Here is a 21,006-nt window from a genome sequence, read left to right as displayed (position 1 = left end):
GGAACACAGGGTCTGCTGGGAATTTAGGGTCTCCTGAAATTTAGTCCACAGGTCATAAGTGGTTGCTACCCTAGACTAGGGTAGCAGTAGGTGAAGTTAGACTGTGCCAATATGCGGCAACCGCACTTTTGAGCTAAAACTGCAGTGGTCAGACTTCATTTCTTCTCCAACTTGGAAGCTCTACCTCATCCAAAGGTCATTTTCCCCTTACACATGCATTGGGGTCTTAGCCTTGATGTACTGCAGCGTGCTGATGCTTCCTGTAGGCTACCAGATGTCACAATTCTGACAGAAAAGAGGGAGAAAGGCTGAGTTGGAAAAATAATTTTTTTTCATTATAAGAATAGATACCCGTAAAACATCTCAGTTCACAATCTTTTCAGTTAAATTTCAAACCTGTATTTTTCCACCTACATATATATTCATGTTCTCAAAAGGGTTGAGCACCCACATCCATCAAGACATGCCAATGCAGTACATTTTTATAACAGATTTTTACTACTGTAACTCAGTCCATTTCCTCCATTTCCAGCATTGATTACATCTTACTTGTCTGTAGAAGGGCTCTAAAAAGTCCAAGAAAGCCATTTTAAAACATTAAAGAAATCATGGATCTGACCCTTCTTACCCTGAATACTCTGTGCCCCTCACTGCTGTTTGAACAGATTGCTGCTTTAGACACTCAGCTGCTGAAATTCTCTTGGTAGCCTGTTACTGTCTGGTGTTTGATCCTCCTACACGCCCTACTTGTGTCACATCTGATGTCTCTCTAAGAAGGGTACATGCTTGGATGCAGGTGCCTGCTGACATATTACTTTCTAATCCTGGTAAGCCATGACACTGCACAAGAAATTCAGTTTGGTCTGTCTGTGAGATAAAGACTGCTCAAGGAACTGACTCCTGAAAGTCATGGAATATGACTGGTAACATCTCTAGGCTAATTAGATTGAGAAAAGGAAGAGTTTCAGTACTACCATGTTCATCACCAGGAAAAACCTCCCAATTAGAGCAAACCAGAAGTGGGATCTCCCAACACTGTAGGCAGTTTGAAACTCTCCAAGCACTGCTGTGAAGCATCAGTGACACCCCAGGAAATCCCTCATGTCCTTCATAGAAAGGTTGCTCCTCAAGTCACTCCTACCAGCATCCCCTTGGCACTTTCTCCATGGCTGAGCCATCATCTCCCTTGCTGGGATATGCAAGGTGCAACACTTTTTGAATTAGAAAATGCATTCAATTATCTGCAATTGACTTAATTTTTCCAGTGTGACTGAAGTTCCCAGTGCTGCTGAAAACCAAGCATGTGGTGCCTCCAGGAGCTGACTCCCAGGAGCACCTTCCAACTCACGCAGCTGCTCAGAAACTTTCTATGCTGCAATCAGTTCTGTGGTGTGGTTTCAGGGGATTTGTGAGGAGATGCTTCTCTGTAATGGGGCTCACATCCCCCAGTCAAAGGGAGTCAGGAAACACAAGTGCCCCTTTGTATCTAGGGTGAATGCAGGGACATTGCTTAAGGCCACCATCCTCTGGAGTCCAATGAGCTGTGTAGGAAGTTAATCATTGATTAGACAGCAGGCACAATTCAAAGAGGTGATGCAAAACAAGTCAGAGAAAGTGTGATCAAAGCTGTACACAGAATGCAATCAGTATCTGAAAATCCTTTTGCACCACAGGACCTACATAAGCTCTCCACACAAAGCTGACTTCTCAGGCCACACCTGCAGTGAGGACTGAGAAATTTGTTCTTTTTCTGTAAGTCTCCAGACTGTGCTGGGGGTGCAAACCAGACCACTCACACCAGTCCCAACTGCAGATCATTCTGGGGGGGGGGAACATTCATTTTTTTCAAAATTAAATTGCGAATCTGCTCACAGTTCAAAGTAATTCCTTCTGCAAAAACAAGAACAATGCTGAAATAACTTTGTGCTGTGTGATGTAAGCCCCTCAGGTTTCTACAAACTGTCAGAATAGAGAACATGACTTTTTTTATATTACAGTTATCTAAGAGGCTGATGTGTTTCCTCCCTTTTAGATTGTTTTAGGCACTTTTTTTCTTCAGAGTTAGAACTCTGAAAATGTGGCTATGCTATCTGTTGCTTTTCCTCCTAAGATATGAGGAAAAAATATCCAGGCTTTTCCCTCAACAAGAATATCCAGTTTATATTACTAAAACACAAGGCATCTTTGAATTAATCTCCAAAAAGATTCAGTTAGCAGGACAAAATTCTAGCAGTCTAGCACTCCCCAATATTATTCAAAGTAAAGTTTTGGCTCAAGCAACTAGGAGAAAGAAAATCTTAAGTCTGGATGATAAAGCTGCCAGCAGATACATGTGTTTAAAAGCGCTTATCCCACCACCTGCCTTTCACCATTCCCTCCATCTGCACAGATTGACCTTGATTGGCAAAACACTCCAGCCTTGCTGTGTGCAGGCAGAGATGTAGCACAGTACTTGTCACCTTCTGCTGCTCACGTGTGCTCTCACGGGGTGAATGTCTCCCCTCATCTTCTATCTAATCTGATACTGGCAGATTTCAGATCTCAGACAAGACTGTGTACCAAGACTGTAGGTGCAGAATCCCATTACAAATATATTGTTGTTTTACAGGGCTCTCTGTTTCATCATTCAAGAAAAAATTAATGCATTCACAGTGTACATGACAGGAACATGTTAACAGAATAGTTTTTGTTGCTTGTCTTTTGAACTCCGAGCCTTGCTTCACAGTGACACTTGATAGAGTTGAAGGAAAACACAATCCAGTATAAATTTTGAAGTTTCCATTATAAAAATGCTGGCATTTGCTATTACTATGAAAAGGAATTTAACTACTTCCTTTTTGCACAATATCATTTGCAAAGGAACAATAGGATGTCACCATTTGAGGGGATAAAAGAGTGGCTTTGTAACTTTGCATGTTACTTGCTGTTACTTGAAGCAGCGTTGAAGTCTGTTTTCCAGATCACAGTATCTGAAAGCAGACTGGTTTCTTCTGGGGGAAATTCTAAAAGGCTGTTGAGGAAGGGGTGAGGTATTTCCATTTCCAGTGGCAGCTACCCTGAGGCAGTATTATGGCATGAGACAGTGGGGATCTGATGCTAACAAAACTACCTTCTGATTTCAAAAATCTAATTTCTCCAGCTGAAATTTATGCAAGGGTGAAATGCACCTAATTCCATTCCTGGGATATTTCATGCTATGTCTATGCCATGTGAATCACATGGAGCAAAGAAAACATTTGACAGTAACAAACCAGAAAGACTAAAGTCCTAAAAAAATATGCAGGCAGGGGATACCTGACATGTGTGAAATTGAGCAAATAATTTCATGTCTTAGCCTTTTAATTTTCCTCTCTACTTTTGCATTTCTTTTGCATTGCAAAGTCTTCAAGCAGTTCCTTTCCAATCTCTGTAGTTATATTTGTCTGAGAGACTTATAGGTGACAGTGGTGCCATTACAAGTGCAATACAATGAGTGAGTAGTTTTAGTAAAATACAGTTTCCAGTGACCACAGAAGATGGGGAGAGATCTCTAGGAAAGGTCTTGTAAACTTCCTACTTAACTTCTCCAAAAAGTTGGTGGGTATTTCTGTGATGTGAAGTTGGAGCCTTAGAAACGCCAGGAGGGACATTTGGGCTACACGTATTTATTCCTCCATGTGCACTTTGAAAGGCACAAAAGTACATCCAAATGAGCAGACACCTTTGAAGTCTAGTCAGATCAGTATTACACTGTGTCTTTGTGACACTCCTCAGAGCAGCAGGGCTACACTGTTCAGGAACAGTGACCAAAAATAGCCATATAGCTCACACAGAGCTGAGCTTCTATCTTTGAATGGTCCTGCACGACTTTCAAGAACCTGGTGGTACAGACTGGTTGCTAACTAAGGAGCTATCACAGTGCTCTCTTAGGTGATAGATGTATTGCCTGGGCTTGAAAACTGAAAAAAACCCACTCAATTTTTCAAGTGCAGCAACACACATTTCTATGGAGGTTTCATTAAATACTACACCCTAAACCTATCTGTAGCTGACAGGTTCAACAAATAATTATATTGGCCCTTGTAGGCAGACTTGCTACTAAAATGGAGCAGAAGGTTACTGCCAACTTCTACTGCATCTGCTTTAACAGTTTTTTATATAAATACAAAACTCTTTAGAGCTTAGAATCAATATTTTAAATTTTTTTTTTTAAAAATTGAATTAATGATGTCTGAAGTCTCTCCAGGACTGCACAGAAAAGAATTTGATTGCTCTCCCCTTTGGGATTATTTTTGAGGCATAGCTTTGCTGTGGATCAGCAGGTCAAAATTGATGGAAAGGGTGAAAAGGGAGTAAGAAGGTTGCAATGAAGCAAAAATGGCTAGATTGTCTACTCATAATTTAACTTTAACCTTGCAAAGATTTGGGAGACATTCTGGTTTTTTTATAGTTTCATGAAGCAAAAATAGAAAATTCTCCAGTAACCATGGAAACATGGAAACAATGATTACTGGAAATTATCTCTACTTGTGCTATCATTGGTTGACACTAAAGTCACACATGCATTCTCAGCAATGCTGCCACAGCCGACAGGGAATGAACCTTGCAAAAGTCCTCAAACATCTGGAGCAGCTGGAGCAACTGCAGTTTTGGAATATTCTAATTCTAACTGGCGGTGGCTCAAGCTATACCTGCTTTCAGCAAGTGATTCTGTGAACAATTAAATACTGAAACTCTAACCATGTCTGAGTATGTATTTTGTTGACCAAAAGACCTAATAGCCACCAGCACATCAAGTGCCTTTATGTGTCCTCAGAGCTCTCAAAGGAAAGGTCAGCAAGGCATGCAGTGTCTCAGAGCAGTCACCATCGATGTTTATCCCTATTGAAGGGGAGGGAGAGGGATACAGATGGTACCAAATCAATAACAGCAATTTTGGGCCTTTGGAGGGTAACTTGCCATTTAGGTCACTTACAATAAAAGTTTATTGGAAATAAAAACACAGGAATGAAATGAAATGGACTTTTAGTGGAGAAAACAAGAGAAAAATGAAGACAAAAAGGAATTCAATATGAAGTATTGCAGATGTCACAAACAGCATGAGAGCTGGGTCTGTAACCTGCCTGCTAGAATCAGATAAGCTGCTCTTGTGAACACCCCAAGTGCTACACATTAAAGGAAAAGCATGGCATTAGAAGTATCTCTGTGACTGTGCTGCTGATATAAGATATATTTCTGAAAGGATTTGATTTTGCTACTTCACTCCTCTTTGCAAAGCAGCTGGATTCATGCTTTTCCTTTCTCCAAGAAGGAGTTTGTTGTGAAGAGTACCAGCCTCATGGAGCATGTCCCTTACAATTTCTTTCCCACTTCCTTTTCAGAAAACTACTCCATTCCCCCAAACAGTGAAAAGCTGCTGACATCCCCCATGAAGAGGAAGTGTTAGCAGGGAATTATGATGGTGTTAAAACCTAGTTATCCAGAAGAGCTACTCACCCAGAAGTCATCTGGAAGCTGGGAACTGTTTGTGAACATTTGAAACAGGGACTTGCTGCTTCTGTTTGAATATCTGAAGAGGATGGAAAAGATTTCTAGTGATTTCCTGTCTCTCCATTTGTCCCTTTTTATTCCTATGAAACAGGACTTCTATTTATATTGATTTCCTTCTGAAATGGTCACGTAAGTGACATTCTTCACCTCAAGGCCATAAAACTGACAGACCAGACTCCCCCCTTTTGCCTGCCCTTCGTTGTCCTTCTTGGAGCTGTATATTAGACATTGCAATAACATGCCACAGCACACTCAGGTAGCCCAGACTCCCCACTGGACAGTTTTGAGTGCACAGGGAGAGGAGCAGCTCCTTTGTCATTTGTAAGTTAGCATGGATGGACAGGACAGAAAGAGTATGACAGAAGAGCTGTTCTGTCTGGTGCTGGCAGTAGCACCACTGTTGATAAAGGTACTGCAACTGTTTGTTAATAAATGCTGTTTGAATCTTTGCATGTCAATACCCATAATCCCAAGCACAGGGCCACTCAAACATCTGTCAAAAGTGTTTTGTCTCCATTCTGTGCCAGGAGGCACAAAGTGAATCACCTTCATGTTCTTACTCCAGTGTTGTCTAATTTTTATGGTTCTTGCAATCTGCTCAAAGTTTAAGCTGGTTACTTTTAAATGCACCCTAAAAAGTGAAACCTTTACCTCTGCTTGCAGGATGTAACTGCTTCAGATTTGTAGGCTAAGATAAAAAGTCCTCTCCCACTGAGCCCCATCTAGAAGGTTGTTAAAATTAGTGCCAGTGTATTAAAAATCTATTACATCTTTTACTAGTGAGCCATAACCTGTTCACTTGTGGGAAAATGAGCTTGCCAGTCTACTAAGGAGCTGATTTGCTAACTTCCCAGTCTTTGTGAGGTGTCTGCTCTTTGTTCCCAGGTGGTTGTCATGATGGATACTGCTCAGTGCAGAAAAAACAATAATTTAGCACATACTGTAATACAGTACAGTAGCCCAAAGTACAATGACACTAGCTGGAAAGAAAGAAATATTTTAAACCAGAAAAAAATTAGTTTCCGAATAAATTTGACAAAGTAATAACTTGGGGACACAGACAGTGCAATTAAATAATCTTTCTTTGGTCTTATATTTTCTCTGCAAAATAAGTAGAGGCAGAGGAGATGAAACAACCTGGAATAAGTAACTGATGGAGCAATGTAGCATGAAAAGGGCAGTAGTAAATTGCCTTGAGAAACTCAGCAGTTTTCCCAATAAAATCAACTAACCCCTGGGCTCCTCATGTACATACACATATGTATTTTATATATGTGGTTTTTGAAGATATCTATACACTTCCATAAGCATGAATATTATATTTAAGGTACTTTCTACAAAAATTCTTACCTTCTATTTGCTTCGTGTCATTTCCATCTCAGTAAAGGTAATTGTTGAGAACACTAAGACAATTTATAGGCACCTGTGGGCTCATAAATCTTATGTGCTTATCCTAGAGATGTATCTTCTATATATATATACTATATCAGGTGGTTTCTATCATCCATCACTGTACAATGTATTTATGGTAAAAATAAAAAAAAGAGGTACCAAATCTGATCTTTGTCAAAGCAGACACTGGCCAGCCCTGCAGTGATGGCAGCTGCTAGATGGTTCATTATAGAGGGTAGAATGGAGATGTGTTGCTTGTGAAAAAACTGACACTTCCCCAAGTTTCTCTCCTCCTATGGGGTTTTTTTCAGGAGAAGGTCAAATTTTCATATTGAGGTCCCAGTTATGGGTACTAGACTAGAAAGCAGTTCAGACTGTTTTGAGTTAGCAAAGCATTTCATAATGTTAAAAGTGAACAACAGTTGACAACAATGAATGTGCTTGCAGGAGAAATATTTGCATTTTGGTAAGAAGACTCAGAATGACTCTGCATTAGCAGCTAAGCTCAGGAGTAAAGTTGTGATGGTGCTGGCTGACTCTCCTCCAGCTCAGACCTTGAGAGGTCCTTCTACTCAGGGTCTCTGGATGTACCCAGCCACTGTCCTTCATTCACTCTATCAGGACCAAAGAGCTAAACTGATGTAAACCCCTGAAATGCACAAACAATGGTCACTGGGTCCTCAGCACCAGTTCCACAAACCTGTTCTTGCTGGGCTGCACTACTCAGTAATGCAGAGATAAATGACTGTTAGGTACTGAAACATTAGGATGTTCAGCTCCTAAGTCCCTGCCTGTTTCGTAAGGTGCTTGGGGCAAGCACTTAGCTCAGGCTTCTCAACCTTAACACTGGAAGTGGACAACGAAATGATACTGCTTTCTTCTTCCATCTATGTCCGTGATTACAAATGAGACTCCTACATGACTGAGATGTCCTTTCTCCATTAATTAGATAGATGAGTTGACCACGGTGAGTGGTTACAATGAATCTTTAAACCTCTTACAAATTCACTATATAAGCAGTCTCTATGCTTGGCTATTAATTTAAATACTCATGCAAAATCCAGGATTACTTGATGCTTTTCTCTCTTTCATGAAGGCTTATAATGACCTTAAAAGCATTTACTCAATATAAGGTCAAGGAATTATTTTAGCTGTGAAATCAGTTGCTTAATAACAGTTTCATCAGAGTCAAGAATTCATGCAGGCTGTAAAGCTCAAGTAATTATTTCATTTTTCTGCCTTCATATTCATGTATTTAACTACTACTCCGCACAAATAGAGAAATGAGTTAACGAGAGATTTTCAGTACTTGGGTTTAGTCTCCAAAACATACAGAGAAGCATGTATCTGCAAAATTAAACAGCTATTTCTGTAACTACTTAAGAAATCAAATGCTGTTTGAATGTCATACATCAGTATATCACCTCTTATATAGTACAAGCAGGATCTCACGCTGTTTTATCATTACTTATTAATGGCTTGTCTTTGATTATATTGTAAGTCAATTAAACAAGTTTAGAGGTTGCAGTAGGCAAAAGCAAATAAATTTGGGTTTAGCCATAATTTGTAATTGATAAAAAATTAGTATGATTATGAAATTAATTTTCCTGACAAAATATTAAATATTCATAAACAAAATATTAGATTTTTATATCAGTGTGATGCTGTCTTTTTTAGCGTCAGAAATATTTATCAATTGAAATAGGGCAATACATGGGTAAAATGGTTTGAAAAATTGCAAAACTGACAGAGTGTGTTCCTGCTTCATAATAAACAATTGTTGAATGATGTTTATTAAAATTGGCTCTCAAGTGACAGTTAATAAATGCATAGTTCTATTATGCATGCTAAATTCAGCATTCTGGAAACTTAAAAGCAAATAGATCAAAACCAACAGAGATAAAAAAGTCACAAAGACAAAATACAGCAACACCAGAAAGTGACAGGGAAATAATTCAGTCTTAAAAATGACTTATTATTTGGTAACTTGTAACAACAATTTTATAGAACTGAAATAGAGGCAAATCAGAGTCTTTCTGATGTTTTAGATATGCAATTTCTCTGGTGCATATAGTTTGATCATACAGGAGAGAAATTCACATTAAGAAGTCCCCTTCAAAAAAGCACAAGCCCCAGTTACCCCCTGTTTCTGAATCCAAGTTATGAATAGTCATGGATAATAAATGAAGGACAAAAAAAAAAAAGTTGCAATAAAATTTAGCTATCAATTTATTTTAATTAAAACCCTTCAACATTTCTTCATTATGTGGAGAAATTAGACTATAAGCAGTATGTTTCTATGTATGTTTCACATATACCCAGACCATATCTGCACTGAATTGCAAAAATACTGGATTTAGTGGGCTTTGTGTCCTTTACTGCAATCACTCCTTTGGTTCTTTGATGCTGCATGGGGTTGGTGTGATGATGGAAAGAGTTGCTTCAACCATGAATTTTCACCTCTGTTTCTAAAAGGTGAAGGGTAAAACTTTAAATCAAGGAGCAGTTTATCTTTAATTAAGAAAAACATAATTAGGCATTATCACATAATTGCTATTACTGATGGAGAAACTCATATTTTCACCACTAGTGACCCATGCTGTATTATGTCTCTGCTGTTTACTGCATAATAAATCTGTATTTGTGTTTGGCAGCTAGCCAGAAAAATTAAAAGGTAATCAACATGCTTCTCTGCAGTCCGGTCATCAAAATCTCTGACTTCACAGATGAGTAAATAACAAAGTCAAGTTGTGGTATCCTAACAGAAAAGCTTCTTTATAACTATATTTATCTCCTCTGTCAAGACATCAAATGACACTTGAAACAACCATATACAAAAAGCTTTGCAAAACAGATGAGAAGAACTGTGCTATACACCTGGTGTTGAGTTAAAAAACTGTTTAATGTCTCAAGGCACCACCACGGTAGAATTTTATACCTGCAAGTAATCATCTAATACACTATTATACAGTTAAGGTAATGTATTAATAAATAGCAATTATTGTGCAATTTTGGGAAGCAATCTATAAAGGAATGTTAGATATACAATAGGCACGTACTATAATACAAATAAAAACCAAAATTCCTAGAAAAAGCATGCTGAGCACCTCTTGGCATAGGTTGAGTTTCTTATTCTAAACACTATGTAAATCTTAACTTACAAAAGGTAAAACTGCAATCTTAAGAGTAACTGCTTATTTAAACTGATTTTCCTGGGTATTTTCCTCTATGTCACAGGATTATTCTTAGGGACAGAGGGCTCTGGTACTGGCTGTAAAGGGCTGTCTTGTTCATTCAGTTGTGCGTTCAAGTTTTCAGAAGTTAGAAGAGAAGAGTTAAAAACTATTTCGCTTAAGTCTGATTTTATGGATACCAGGTGTGGTTCTTGAAAATTCAATGGTTCTTCTAACACCTGTGTATTTTCTCGTGTCATTCCCATATCTGATGGTGACTTTCGTTTCATTCTTGTGTACGATTTGTCTAAATTCTCCATGCCTTGGTCAGTTTTCTGAAATCGCCCAAAGAACCAGATGAAGAAACCAAACAAAGCAAAAGCCAGCAAACTTGGAATAAAAGCCAGGCATTTGACATCAAGGCTAGAGCCTGTGAACCTGCTGTGCAAGAACATGTCCCCTTCGGCATAGGTCCGGTTCGTCAGTGGGTTAGTGTTATTGGATCTCCACTCCCAAGATAACTTAGTTCTGTTGAGGTCTTTCAAGCTCTCTGAGTCCTTCACTGTGTAGATCTTCTGTCCAGGACCGATATATTGACCATATTCATGAGGTTTGTAAAATATTTGGTTCTTCCACATATTCAGATCCAAGATTAAAACAAGGAAGATAATTCCATAGTTAAACCATTTGCCTGTTTGGAAAAAGAAAGTTCTGTCATCTGATATATCCATTTTAGAAGCAATACAAATGCCATTACACATAAAAGATAGAGAAAAAAAAAGTTCTTTTTTATTAATCTGTAAAGCAAAGTTGTAAATAAATTTCCACCACAGTCAGATTTATGCGGAATATCCCTTAATATTTCACAATTAGGTCTGGACACAAAAAAATTTTGTAACTGAAGCTCAGGAGTATAACATAGCTAGGTGATGTGTTACAGATCAATAAACCTAGAAAAAGCACTAATTCCACGGCTTTAAAAATATTCACATGGAAACTTTCCATAAAAAGGCCATATATGACAGAACCATTTATATTCCAGAAATTACTGAAGTGACTGAGGTTTTTGAGGTTGGTAGTTATATGAATTTCAAGAGTATATACTTATGTTGTTTGATATACCAACCATGGAGTGCAGATATATTCAGGTACAGTTAATCAGACAAACTGATTTATAGAATCACAGTGAGATTATTGAGGAATAGCAAGGGCTGATTGTAGACTTCTGAGTCTAGCCAGCTTGGCTTAGCTTTTTTAATAATCTGTCTATGAATACACATAACAAATTATACTATTTTCACAGTCAAAGCATATCTTACATTCTATTTAGACATATGTTAAGATCTCACCTGTGCAGTGATGACTGCCATCACCCAAGAACCTGGCAAATCTACATGTCATCATTAATGAAAATACATATATGGATGAATGTTCCTGCTGGTGATGCATGATTATGGTCTTTGCTGGAATCATATTTACGTACGCTTCAAGTGAAAAAGAAAATGTATCATAGGATCTATCAAATTACCTAGGCTAGTGACTTGCACAGAATTAATGGATTCCAATTCCTGAAAGTATGTGTGTTCAAACTGTACAATCAGAATTCTTCAGGAGGGTTAGGAGACTAACTTCATGTATTCAGGAGTTATGTTTAATGGTTCTCTTCAGTTCAGATTAAATAGAATGAAAATAAACAAGAATATTTATTCTCTTGTTATTCTCTTGTATTGAACAGTCGTCGCTGTTCGGAAACAAAACTGAACTGAAAAGGTCTTGCAGACAATCCTATAATTCCTGAATAACTCCTCTATCAAAGTCAAGTTGGATGGGGCTTTGAGCAAAGCAGTGTACAGGAAGGTATACCTGCTCACATCAGAAGTCTGGAACCAAATGTCCCTTAGGGTTCCCTCCAACTGAAACCACTCTATGATTTCTCCCTGTGATTTTGTCAATTTTATAATTGATGTGTTAAAGAAAACTATCTTTGCAGACTTAAAACCACATTTCATAATATTTAATTTTCTTAAATCAACACCAAGAGACTGAAATTGATGCTAAAGTATGAAATAATATAACAAATAATACAATGTAACTTGATGTTTCCTGTGGATGTTTTCCATGCATTTCATGCTTCTATTTTTCCCATCACATCTGTCTTTCAATGCAAAGACACAGGATTCACTGATCAATAGCTGTTGTCAAGCAGAATATAAGAGCTGACTTCTTGTTTCTTCCTCAGTTGGGCAATTAGATTACTTTTCTTTACCTTACCACCATTTCTTACAACAAAGTGATAATATCACTGGTTTTCATATTCTTACTGTCTGAAAATGTTTTGAAAATGGCCATGGGTTCAGAAGTCATTTGATGCTGAGTGTTTGATAGAAAGATACACTGTTCCTGTTTCATAGAAAGTATGAACTTGAAACTCCCTCACTCAGTTCCTAGTCAGAGCTAGGCAGGCAGAGACAAAGCCCTGAGCTCAGCTGCTGTGATTGTTGGGCCCATGTGGGCCATACAAACCACTTAGGTCCATCACCCTGTTTAGTGAAGATGAACTGCCACCTGTATGTCTAAATGGCAGCAAGCTGATTAAGAACAGCTGCTGTTCTCTAGTGGATTTTCTCAAAAATCCTTAAATTTCTCATTCCAGACAATTTTTTCACCCTCTGCATCACTTATGCTTGATGAGCTGTGTGACTTTTCCTTTCCTTTTGAATACAGTTGTCACCAGAACCAAAGGCTGTGTATGAGTAACAGTCTCACTATAACCATACATGAACACAGTGACATCTTTCTGCTCCTACTCAGAAATCCCTTTAGCCAAGGGCTGCATTAATCTCCTTAGAAACAAAATGGCTGAGTTAGTGCTGTCTTGGGTACTCACAGAAAGTGTTTACCTATTTCTAGAATACCGTGCTCTCTGCCATCTATCCCTCTCCAAGACAGGTATTCATTGCTGTACTAGCAGGCATGACAGCCAAATAATCCAACTAAGCCATCTTTCTAGATCTGTGATGTTTTGGAGCATAAAGATATCATTGTACTCATATGTGGTTACACAGAGATTTAATACATTGACTGATCTTTAACATTATAACTTAAATGTTTATAATATATTTATATGAAATTATTGTCTGTTGCAACTTAATTTTAGCACAACCTTTTTCATAGCAAACTTTGAGGCATATATCAAGTTTATATAGGAAATAAGCTAGGTAAATTAAAAGTCAATCACAACCTTTGGTCTTGAGCATGAACAAATTCAAGTTTGTAAGTTTGCAAAGGATCATAATAAATATATTATGAAGGTATAGATATTAATTTTATTTTTTAAAATGTCAAGTTTTATTCCAGTTTAAAAGTGACAAGGGAAAAAGGAGTCCCACACTATGAAGTCATTTAACTTGTCTCTTACAGTTTCTGTACGATTAGTATCACTGCTGCTTTAGGGTTGGCTCTACTTCAATAGAATTTGTGTGACCAAGAATACTGGCATATACCTGACCCCACTTAGCCCTTCTTGGATGGAAAGGGGTTTATTATGTTTATTCAGAGACAAAATCTGAAACGGAAGGATGTAATAGGATCAACTCTCAAGACTGGAAGGCTAGTCAATCATTTTGGAAAACTGCAAAGAATTTTATCCAGTCTTCAATGAAGTTAACAATGAAAAAGTCATGTGGGAAAATAGGTTGTCATTCACCATCTGAAAAGCGATTTGGTTAAAAACTTGATCACTTTCTCAGCACTGACATTTTACATGCTGCACATAGCATTTGGAGAGTTAGGAATCTGATTTAGTGTATTTGGAAACATGGAAAAATACTGCAATTTGATGCAACAAAGATCCTCCAAAAGAAAAATTGGACCCAAGAGTGCTAGTGTCCTTGTCAGGCTGTGATGCAAACGTGAAATGTTTTTCTAGGCACTGTAGACTACAACCAGTATTTGGGGATGGAAATTCACTCTTGCTTTCTGAGAAAGCATGTCTGTTGAAAAGGATTGTATCCTCCTGGCTAGAATACTCACCAGAAGGGTGAATTGACTCTACAATAACCTCCACTTGGGGCAGCTTGGACCTGCATCATAAAACCATGCTCTGAACACCAGCCTGTACAGAGCTCTGCTTAGAAACAGTCTCCTTCCACTGCTGAAGCTCAACAACTGCACAGCACATTAATGCCAGGGGTCTTCTCATTTTGAAAGAAGTATAGATTTTTATTTTTCCTTTTTCCAGAAATTCACATGCTTTCACCATCGGACAAGATTTTTGGGCAATCCTCCACACAACATTTGGAATATATCCCAATATTCGAAACCAGCTGCTGATTCTGGAGCAGTTTTATTTTTGTGTGCCCACTCTGGAACAGACCATTCATTTCCCAACAAAAGGATCTCATGTAGAAGCTAGTCCTCAGGAACCTTACTGAGGTCAGGAGATAATGTGAAAATTCCACTTAATAAGGCTAGACAGAAGCAGCCTCATGCTGTGCAACCACAGCCAGAGGCTAGTGCAGGAAATGTTTGCTTTAGACTTCTATCTCAACTGTAATTTGTGTCTAAAGCCACTCAGACACTGCTGTAAAACATTTGAAATGTTCTTGCTATCTTCTGTCACATTAGTGCTATTAGCTAGATACATGCATACAGACAGACCACTCACAGCTGATGTAAAATGTTAATCCTCTGAGGTTTTTCCACATCTGTGTGCACAGACAGCTTTGGTTTTACCTCTAACCTTTCTATTTTTGCCCTCAGGACTCCCTCAGGCTAATCTGGGTAAGCTTGGGCTGAATCTAGACCTGCTGTTGGTTCATCTCCACAAGCCAGCCATACTGGGAACTCCCCAGCTATGAAGGTGATGATTTCTCCTTTGGGTGGAAGGGTACTTGGGTCAGATGAGCCCTCAGAAACATGTTAGAAACAGCCAGAGAAATCTCCCATCTCTTCTGACACCTAAATCTTAACATTTGATTTTGAAAATTATCTGCATACTTGAGGAGACGCTGTTGGATTTCCAGTGCTGTTGTTAAAGGGTACAAGGCAGACCCCCCCCACCCCTTCCCCCATCTTTTAATCACAAAAGAAACTGAAGTAACAAAATTTACTTTTAGGTTTTACAAATTTCCCTGGGTATTACACAAACTAGGATAGACTATGTATTTTCATAAACATCAGCCTAAAAAGGAAAACACACACTTTGCAATGAACCATCTGTCAAGGGAAATCCAGATGAGCTAAGCAGATGCAGGAATTCAAGTTTTTTTTAATGTTTATTAAAAAAAGTGGCTATCAAAATAGAATGAAAATATTTAACACTCAGTAAGGAGTTTTGCAAGGAGTTCCTCGCTGCAAAGAAATGAGAGTAAAATGAGGTACTCAGTTACCAGTAAAAATAAGATAGCTTTTCACAACAAATTCAAAATTACACTAAAGCATATCAGCTAGACTCAGGAGATGTTAATTCACTATTACTGCCAAAATAATTCAGAAATCACAAGTCAGGACTAAGAAAGCATGTTATTAGTTTAAAGTAGCATGGGTTAAAATAATATACCTTATAGAGTTGGATCTTTCTGCCTTTTTAGACACTGAATTATGCAGAAGTAAATTTTAATTTTTTTTCTCTGCAATCATGGTCTTTATTTTATGAAAGCTGAAATTCTCATTTACTCACTGTATTCAGGAGATAAGTCTTTAAGATAAAATAATTTTTAAAAAGTGAGTAAAAAGAAGAAAATGAAAAAGAGAAAAAGAGCAACTGTCTTAAGACTTGTGACAAAATCAGGAGAGCTGGCAACACATAGCATGCAACTGAAATTCTTCATCTGTACAGAACTTGCTCAAAGCCATCAAGGACAAAGCAACAGAATGGTGGCTTGAAATCCTTGACTCCTTGGAATGTCACTTTCCTTAGAGCTGCTCCTTTGTTGTACCATTGCTTATTTGAAAAAATACTGAATAGGGATACTTTTAGTTATATCAATCAAAAGTGACTAAAACAGACTGTGTAAAAGTTAATAAAGAATAAACTTTGCCAGGAAAAGGATGGCAAATGTTATTTCAGCCATGCCTTCTTTCTTCTTGCTACTTGGGAGAAAATGGTTTTCAGTTTCTAAGAATTAGAGCACAGGTCATAGATTTACAGGCTGGATTTATCTATTTAGCTAGTACTAAAAGAAATGTTTTTCAGGCCTCAGTATTCATTTCCTGATGGTCATTTAAAATAAGTCCTATGGTTAAATTTAACATTCTGGATTCTTTGTATTAAACAGGGCTTAAATAAAGCTGGCTCCCAGTTGTTATCATTGTTCTACTCCCATATCACCAGCTGCAGTTGTATCCACGGGCATCATTTCAGATTGGATTATATTAATCTTGATTTCATATATATATATATAACTAGATTTTTCTTTCCAAATATTCTACACTTTGATTTGAGTAGAATATTCAAGTATCTGCACATCTAGACAGTCACTAGAGCTTGCAAATTATCCAACATGATGCCCTAACCTAAGACAAGAACTGATGGCAAGAACAGATGGTTCAAGCAAAACTTACCCAAAGGGAGGTTCTTGTGCCATGTGTTATGGCTGTTTATTAGATCTCCTAAAGGGTGGTGTAGCACTGAGATAAAACAGGCTCTCAGTAGACAGGATACGTGATGTGCAGTCAAATGGATTGATTTGTCTAGCGAATCTAATAAATGTATCTTGTTAATGCTGAGCAGGGAAAAATTTTCCTCAGCCTTCATTCATTATCTCATCCTCATTAAAAGAATGCCTTCTCACTAGAAAATCAGAAAGGACTCCAGTCCTCTCTGCAGAATACTACAATGCATAAATATTGGTTTTATTTGGTTGGCCTGTTTTCAAACAGCAGCATTGCAAGTGATTGCATTTCTGATCACTAATTTATGTTCTTTGCTCTTGTTTATTCTTTGATTATCCCTGATTATTATCTATCTCCCTGTCTCTCCTACAATGCAAAACTGTTCTTTGCTCTTCAATTCCTCTTCTATCACCCATTAATTATATGCCAAGTTTCTGTATCTAATGACACAGCCCAACCTACCATGCCTCAGCCATTTTTCCTACTCCTCTGTGCATCCATTCCACTACTTTTCCTTATACAATGAAATAACAGAATGGACTCTGAGAACCTTGTGGGACTGAGCCTCTCTAAATTTACTCCCTAGTCTTGAGATAAAGGGAAAAAATTATGGTTTTGCTTTCTCTGAATTCCATACCTGTAATTCAAATCAAATATCTAATGCTCAATCTAATTTTTTTTCCTTCTGCCCCTTTCTCGTTTTGCTCACTTGGGAGAGAAAAATGTGTTCATCACGCACACAAAACATCTCCTTTCACCCTACACCTTCTAGTCACTGACTGGCCATCATTTACTTTATCCTGTTCCATAAACCATAATGGTTCAAATGGTCTCCCTCAGATATGTACAGCTCTTCTTTGTTCTTGTTAGCTGGCTGTTCTCTGTCAGCATTCCAGCAGGGCACCTATCTTCAATTTTGAAAAACTTTCTATCCCTCCATCTGTAATTCCTACTAGCCCATTTGCCTTCCCTCAGTCAATAGCCAACAGGTAACTTCTGCACTATTTTTATCTTCTTTTCCAATTTTTAATCTCATTTCTTCATTCTCTGCTGAAAACACCTTTTCTGAGGCCTCATTCAGTCTGCCTCAGCTCAGTGCTGGTGTCATTCTTTCCTGACACATTTTCTTCCCTTGGCTTCAGCTGTCTGCTGAGCTTGTGACTCACCTGCTAACTCCTGGCCTTACCATTGTATCATCTCTGAATGCTCCTTTTGTCCCTGGTCTGCAGGACTTTCTTTTGGCTTGTCCTTGGTTGCCCTCATCTATCTTATTTCTGTGTGGCGTCATGTGCTGTGACTTTTTATATTAGCAGTTAAAGACCCCTGCCAATTCACACCTGCATCCTTCTGTTATCCATTATTATCCATCTCTTCTCAATGTAAAGAGAGGAGCTATGCTCCTTTTGTATAGCTTGAAGGTAAAACCAAAATATTTATCCCTATTTAACCACCTTCTCTTTTTCATTCCCTACTGTTATTAAAATACTGACTCACAGTATGCAAGAATCAGGTACTTTTTATCTATATGTATCATCCATTTCAATAACTGCAATTCTATTTTATTTGAGGTTATTTAACTGTCTGCTTCTTGTTACATGACTGATGGAAGCACAGTTATGAGTGGCCTTTGCCAAATGAGAATGACCGAAGTTATGAAAAGATATTAGCATAAATCACAGCAAAGGCACCTGAAAGCATAAGAGATTTGAAGATGAAATAAGCTGCTAATTTCCCTGAGAGAGTAATTTCAGATAAAAGATGTCTGAAGTTACATTATGTATTACTTAATGTCAAAAGAAGTTGCCGAAATCCATGATAAACAGCAGTCCTCTCTGATTTGTAAGATACAAGTTCCTCATTTCCTGGAGATGGTTATATATGGAGAATATGGATATGGACAGATAAAGAGAAAGAAAAGTCTGAGACAAACACAAAAAAATACTGGTTTAAGACCACAGTAGCATACATTTATTACGTAGATGCAGTTCACTGCGTGACTGTGTCACAGTCTGTAAGATCACCTACCTGTTATATGTATGTGATATTCCTCTTTCAGTATCTTTTGGAAATAAGGTACTTTGAATTGCATGTGTGCTGACGGCAAGCCTGGAAGATTCACTTCAACATCACCCATAAAATGTGGAAACTCCCAGTCCTGTTAAAAAAGAAAAATAAGAGCCTAAAAGTAAGTTTTCACAGTATATTTTTGCCTTTAAAATGGCTTAAATTAATAAAACAGAAATGTTCTATATTTAAGCGTCTATTATTGGATTTTCTTACTTTAAATTTGACTGACCCACTTGAAATAGAATACCTTATTTATATTAGATATTACAATATAATTTTTACCTCAGTTCCATGTAATTATGGGTATAAAAGTTCACTTCAGAATGACAGTACTGAACCCACCTTACCAGCTGATAGTACAAAACAGAATAAGGATAAGAATACTTATTTAAAACCTGGCAACACTAAGAATACCTATATAAAAACCTTGTTATGCTACTTACTCTTAGTAACTTGTAATTTGGCAAACAGTTTACAGGTATGAAATTGGCAAAGGTGGCCTGAGCCTTTCAAATACCACATATATCTGTATTCTACTTGTTCAACTTACAGTGTGTTTTCTGTATTTTGCCTTCATATACTTAAATAAACAATCACTGCAAGTGCACGCACTTCAGCATAATATGCCTGAATCAACCCAAGCACAGTTTTCCCCACTGCCATATTTCAGCTGACAAGGTAATGCTGGAAATGTGGAAGCTCTTGCCTAGCATTATGCAAATGTTGGTAGTGTGTGGTACCCCAGCTGAGGAAGAGCTGCATTTAAAGGCATTTTTCACTTGGTTATCTGTGCTCACCATCAGTCACTTGAAAATGGGTATGATAGCATGGCTCATTAGAGTCCAAACTGAAAGCAATACTGCTAGAATCAGGACGATTACTGCCAGTGTCAGTACTCTGTGCACTGCAGATTGTTGATGATCTCCTGTTACAAACATGCTGCCCCTCTTCCTGTGCACACTTCTGGATTTGTATGCTACAAGCTAGTCCCACAAGCACCTGAATTACTAAAAATAAAATAAAGGAATCCAAAATGTGAAGAACTCTATGAGTGACTTCTCATTCTCTCACATAAAAACCATTCCAGCATAGCTGTCTTCCCGTGAGAACCAATTCCATTATTTCATTTTCAGGTTTGTAAGGATAGAAAGTTTTCTTACAGAGTAATATATATATATATCTATTCAAAACTAAGAATTATCTATTAAATTGGGAGGAGCTGTTGACTCCCTCAAAGGCAGAGAAGTCCTGTAGAGAGACTTTGGCAAATCAGAGGGCTGGGCAACCACCAACTGTACGAAGCTTAACCAAGTGCCAAATTGTGCAGCTGGGATAAGGCAACCCTGTCTGTTCCCAACAGACTGGGAAGTGCAATAGCGGAAATCAGTGCTGGAGAAAGGGACCTGAGGGTCCTGGTCGATAGGAAGTTGAATGTGAGTCAGCAGTGCCCTGGCAGCCAGGAGGGCTGACCCTGTCCTGGGTGCATCAGGCACTGCATTGCCAGCTGGGGAAGGGAGGGGATTGTCCTGCAATGCTCTGCTCCTCACCTCGAGTGCTGGGGGCAGTTTTGGAGGCCATAATATAAGACAGATATAAAGCTATTAGAAAGTGTCCAAAGGAAGACAACAAAGATGGCAAAGGACCTTGAGGGGAAGCCCTGTGAGGAGTGACTGTGGTCATTTGGTTTGTTCAGCCTGGAGAAGACTGAGGGGAGAGCTCATTGCAGTTACAACTTCCTCATGAGAGGAAGAGGAGGGGCAGACACTGATCTCTGCTCTGTGGTCACCAGTGACAGAACCCAAGAGAATGACCTGAAACTGTGTCAGGGTGATTTATGTTATATACCTCAAAAGGTTTCTCCCCAAAGGGTGGTTGAGCATTGGAACTGGCTCCCCAGGGAAATGGTCACAGCACCAGCCTGATGAAGTAAGAAGTGTTTGGACAATGCTGTCAGACACAGGGTGTGATTCTTGGGGTTGTACAGTGCAGAGCCAGAAGTAGTCCCTTTCAACTGGGGATATTCTATTCTATATATGACCTCTTAAAGATTAATCACTACATATAAGTTCCGAGACTTGCTAAGCTCTCCAACATTTTCTGCAATAAAAGGGAAATGGAAGAGTTTTATGATCTGGAAATAGCACAGCCTGATCACAAACAGCTGATTTGTGCTAACTATTTGTTATAATGAGTTAAATGGATCAACAGGAGTGCAAGCAAGGAGAAAATC

At 38.3% G+C, this 21,006-nt stretch overlaps 1 protein-coding gene across 6 annotated transcripts in view; it reads right to left on the bottom strand.

Moving 5' to 3' along the window:
* Nucleotides 1–8,677: 8,677 nt before the first annotated feature.
* Nucleotides 8,678–21,006, bottom strand: part of TMEM117 (transmembrane protein 117) — a 189,799-nt gene continuing 177,470 nt past the window's right edge. For all 6 annotated transcript variants that reach the window (XM_064422481.1, XM_064422485.1, XM_064422483.1 and 3 more), the window contains 2 exons: nt 18,735–18,864; nt 8,678–10,785 (listed from right to left, as the gene is read on the bottom strand). In XM_064422481.1, the coding sequence (XP_064278551.1) occupies nt 10,148–10,785; nt 18,735–18,864 (768 nt within the window). In that variant the 3' untranslated portion in view covers nt 8,678–10,147. The remainder of the gene's footprint in view (nt 10,786–18,734; nt 18,865–21,006) is intronic.

This window comes from Passer domesticus, chromosome 5 (genome assembly GCF_036417665.1).
Source record: "Passer domesticus isolate bPasDom1 chromosome 5, bPasDom1.hap1, whole genome shotgun sequence".
Lineage (NCBI taxonomy): Eukaryota > Metazoa > Chordata > Aves > Passeriformes > Passeridae > Passer > Passer domesticus.
The sequence above is the reverse complement of the archived record's forward strand: the minus strand, read 5'-3'. Positions and strand labels throughout refer to the sequence as shown.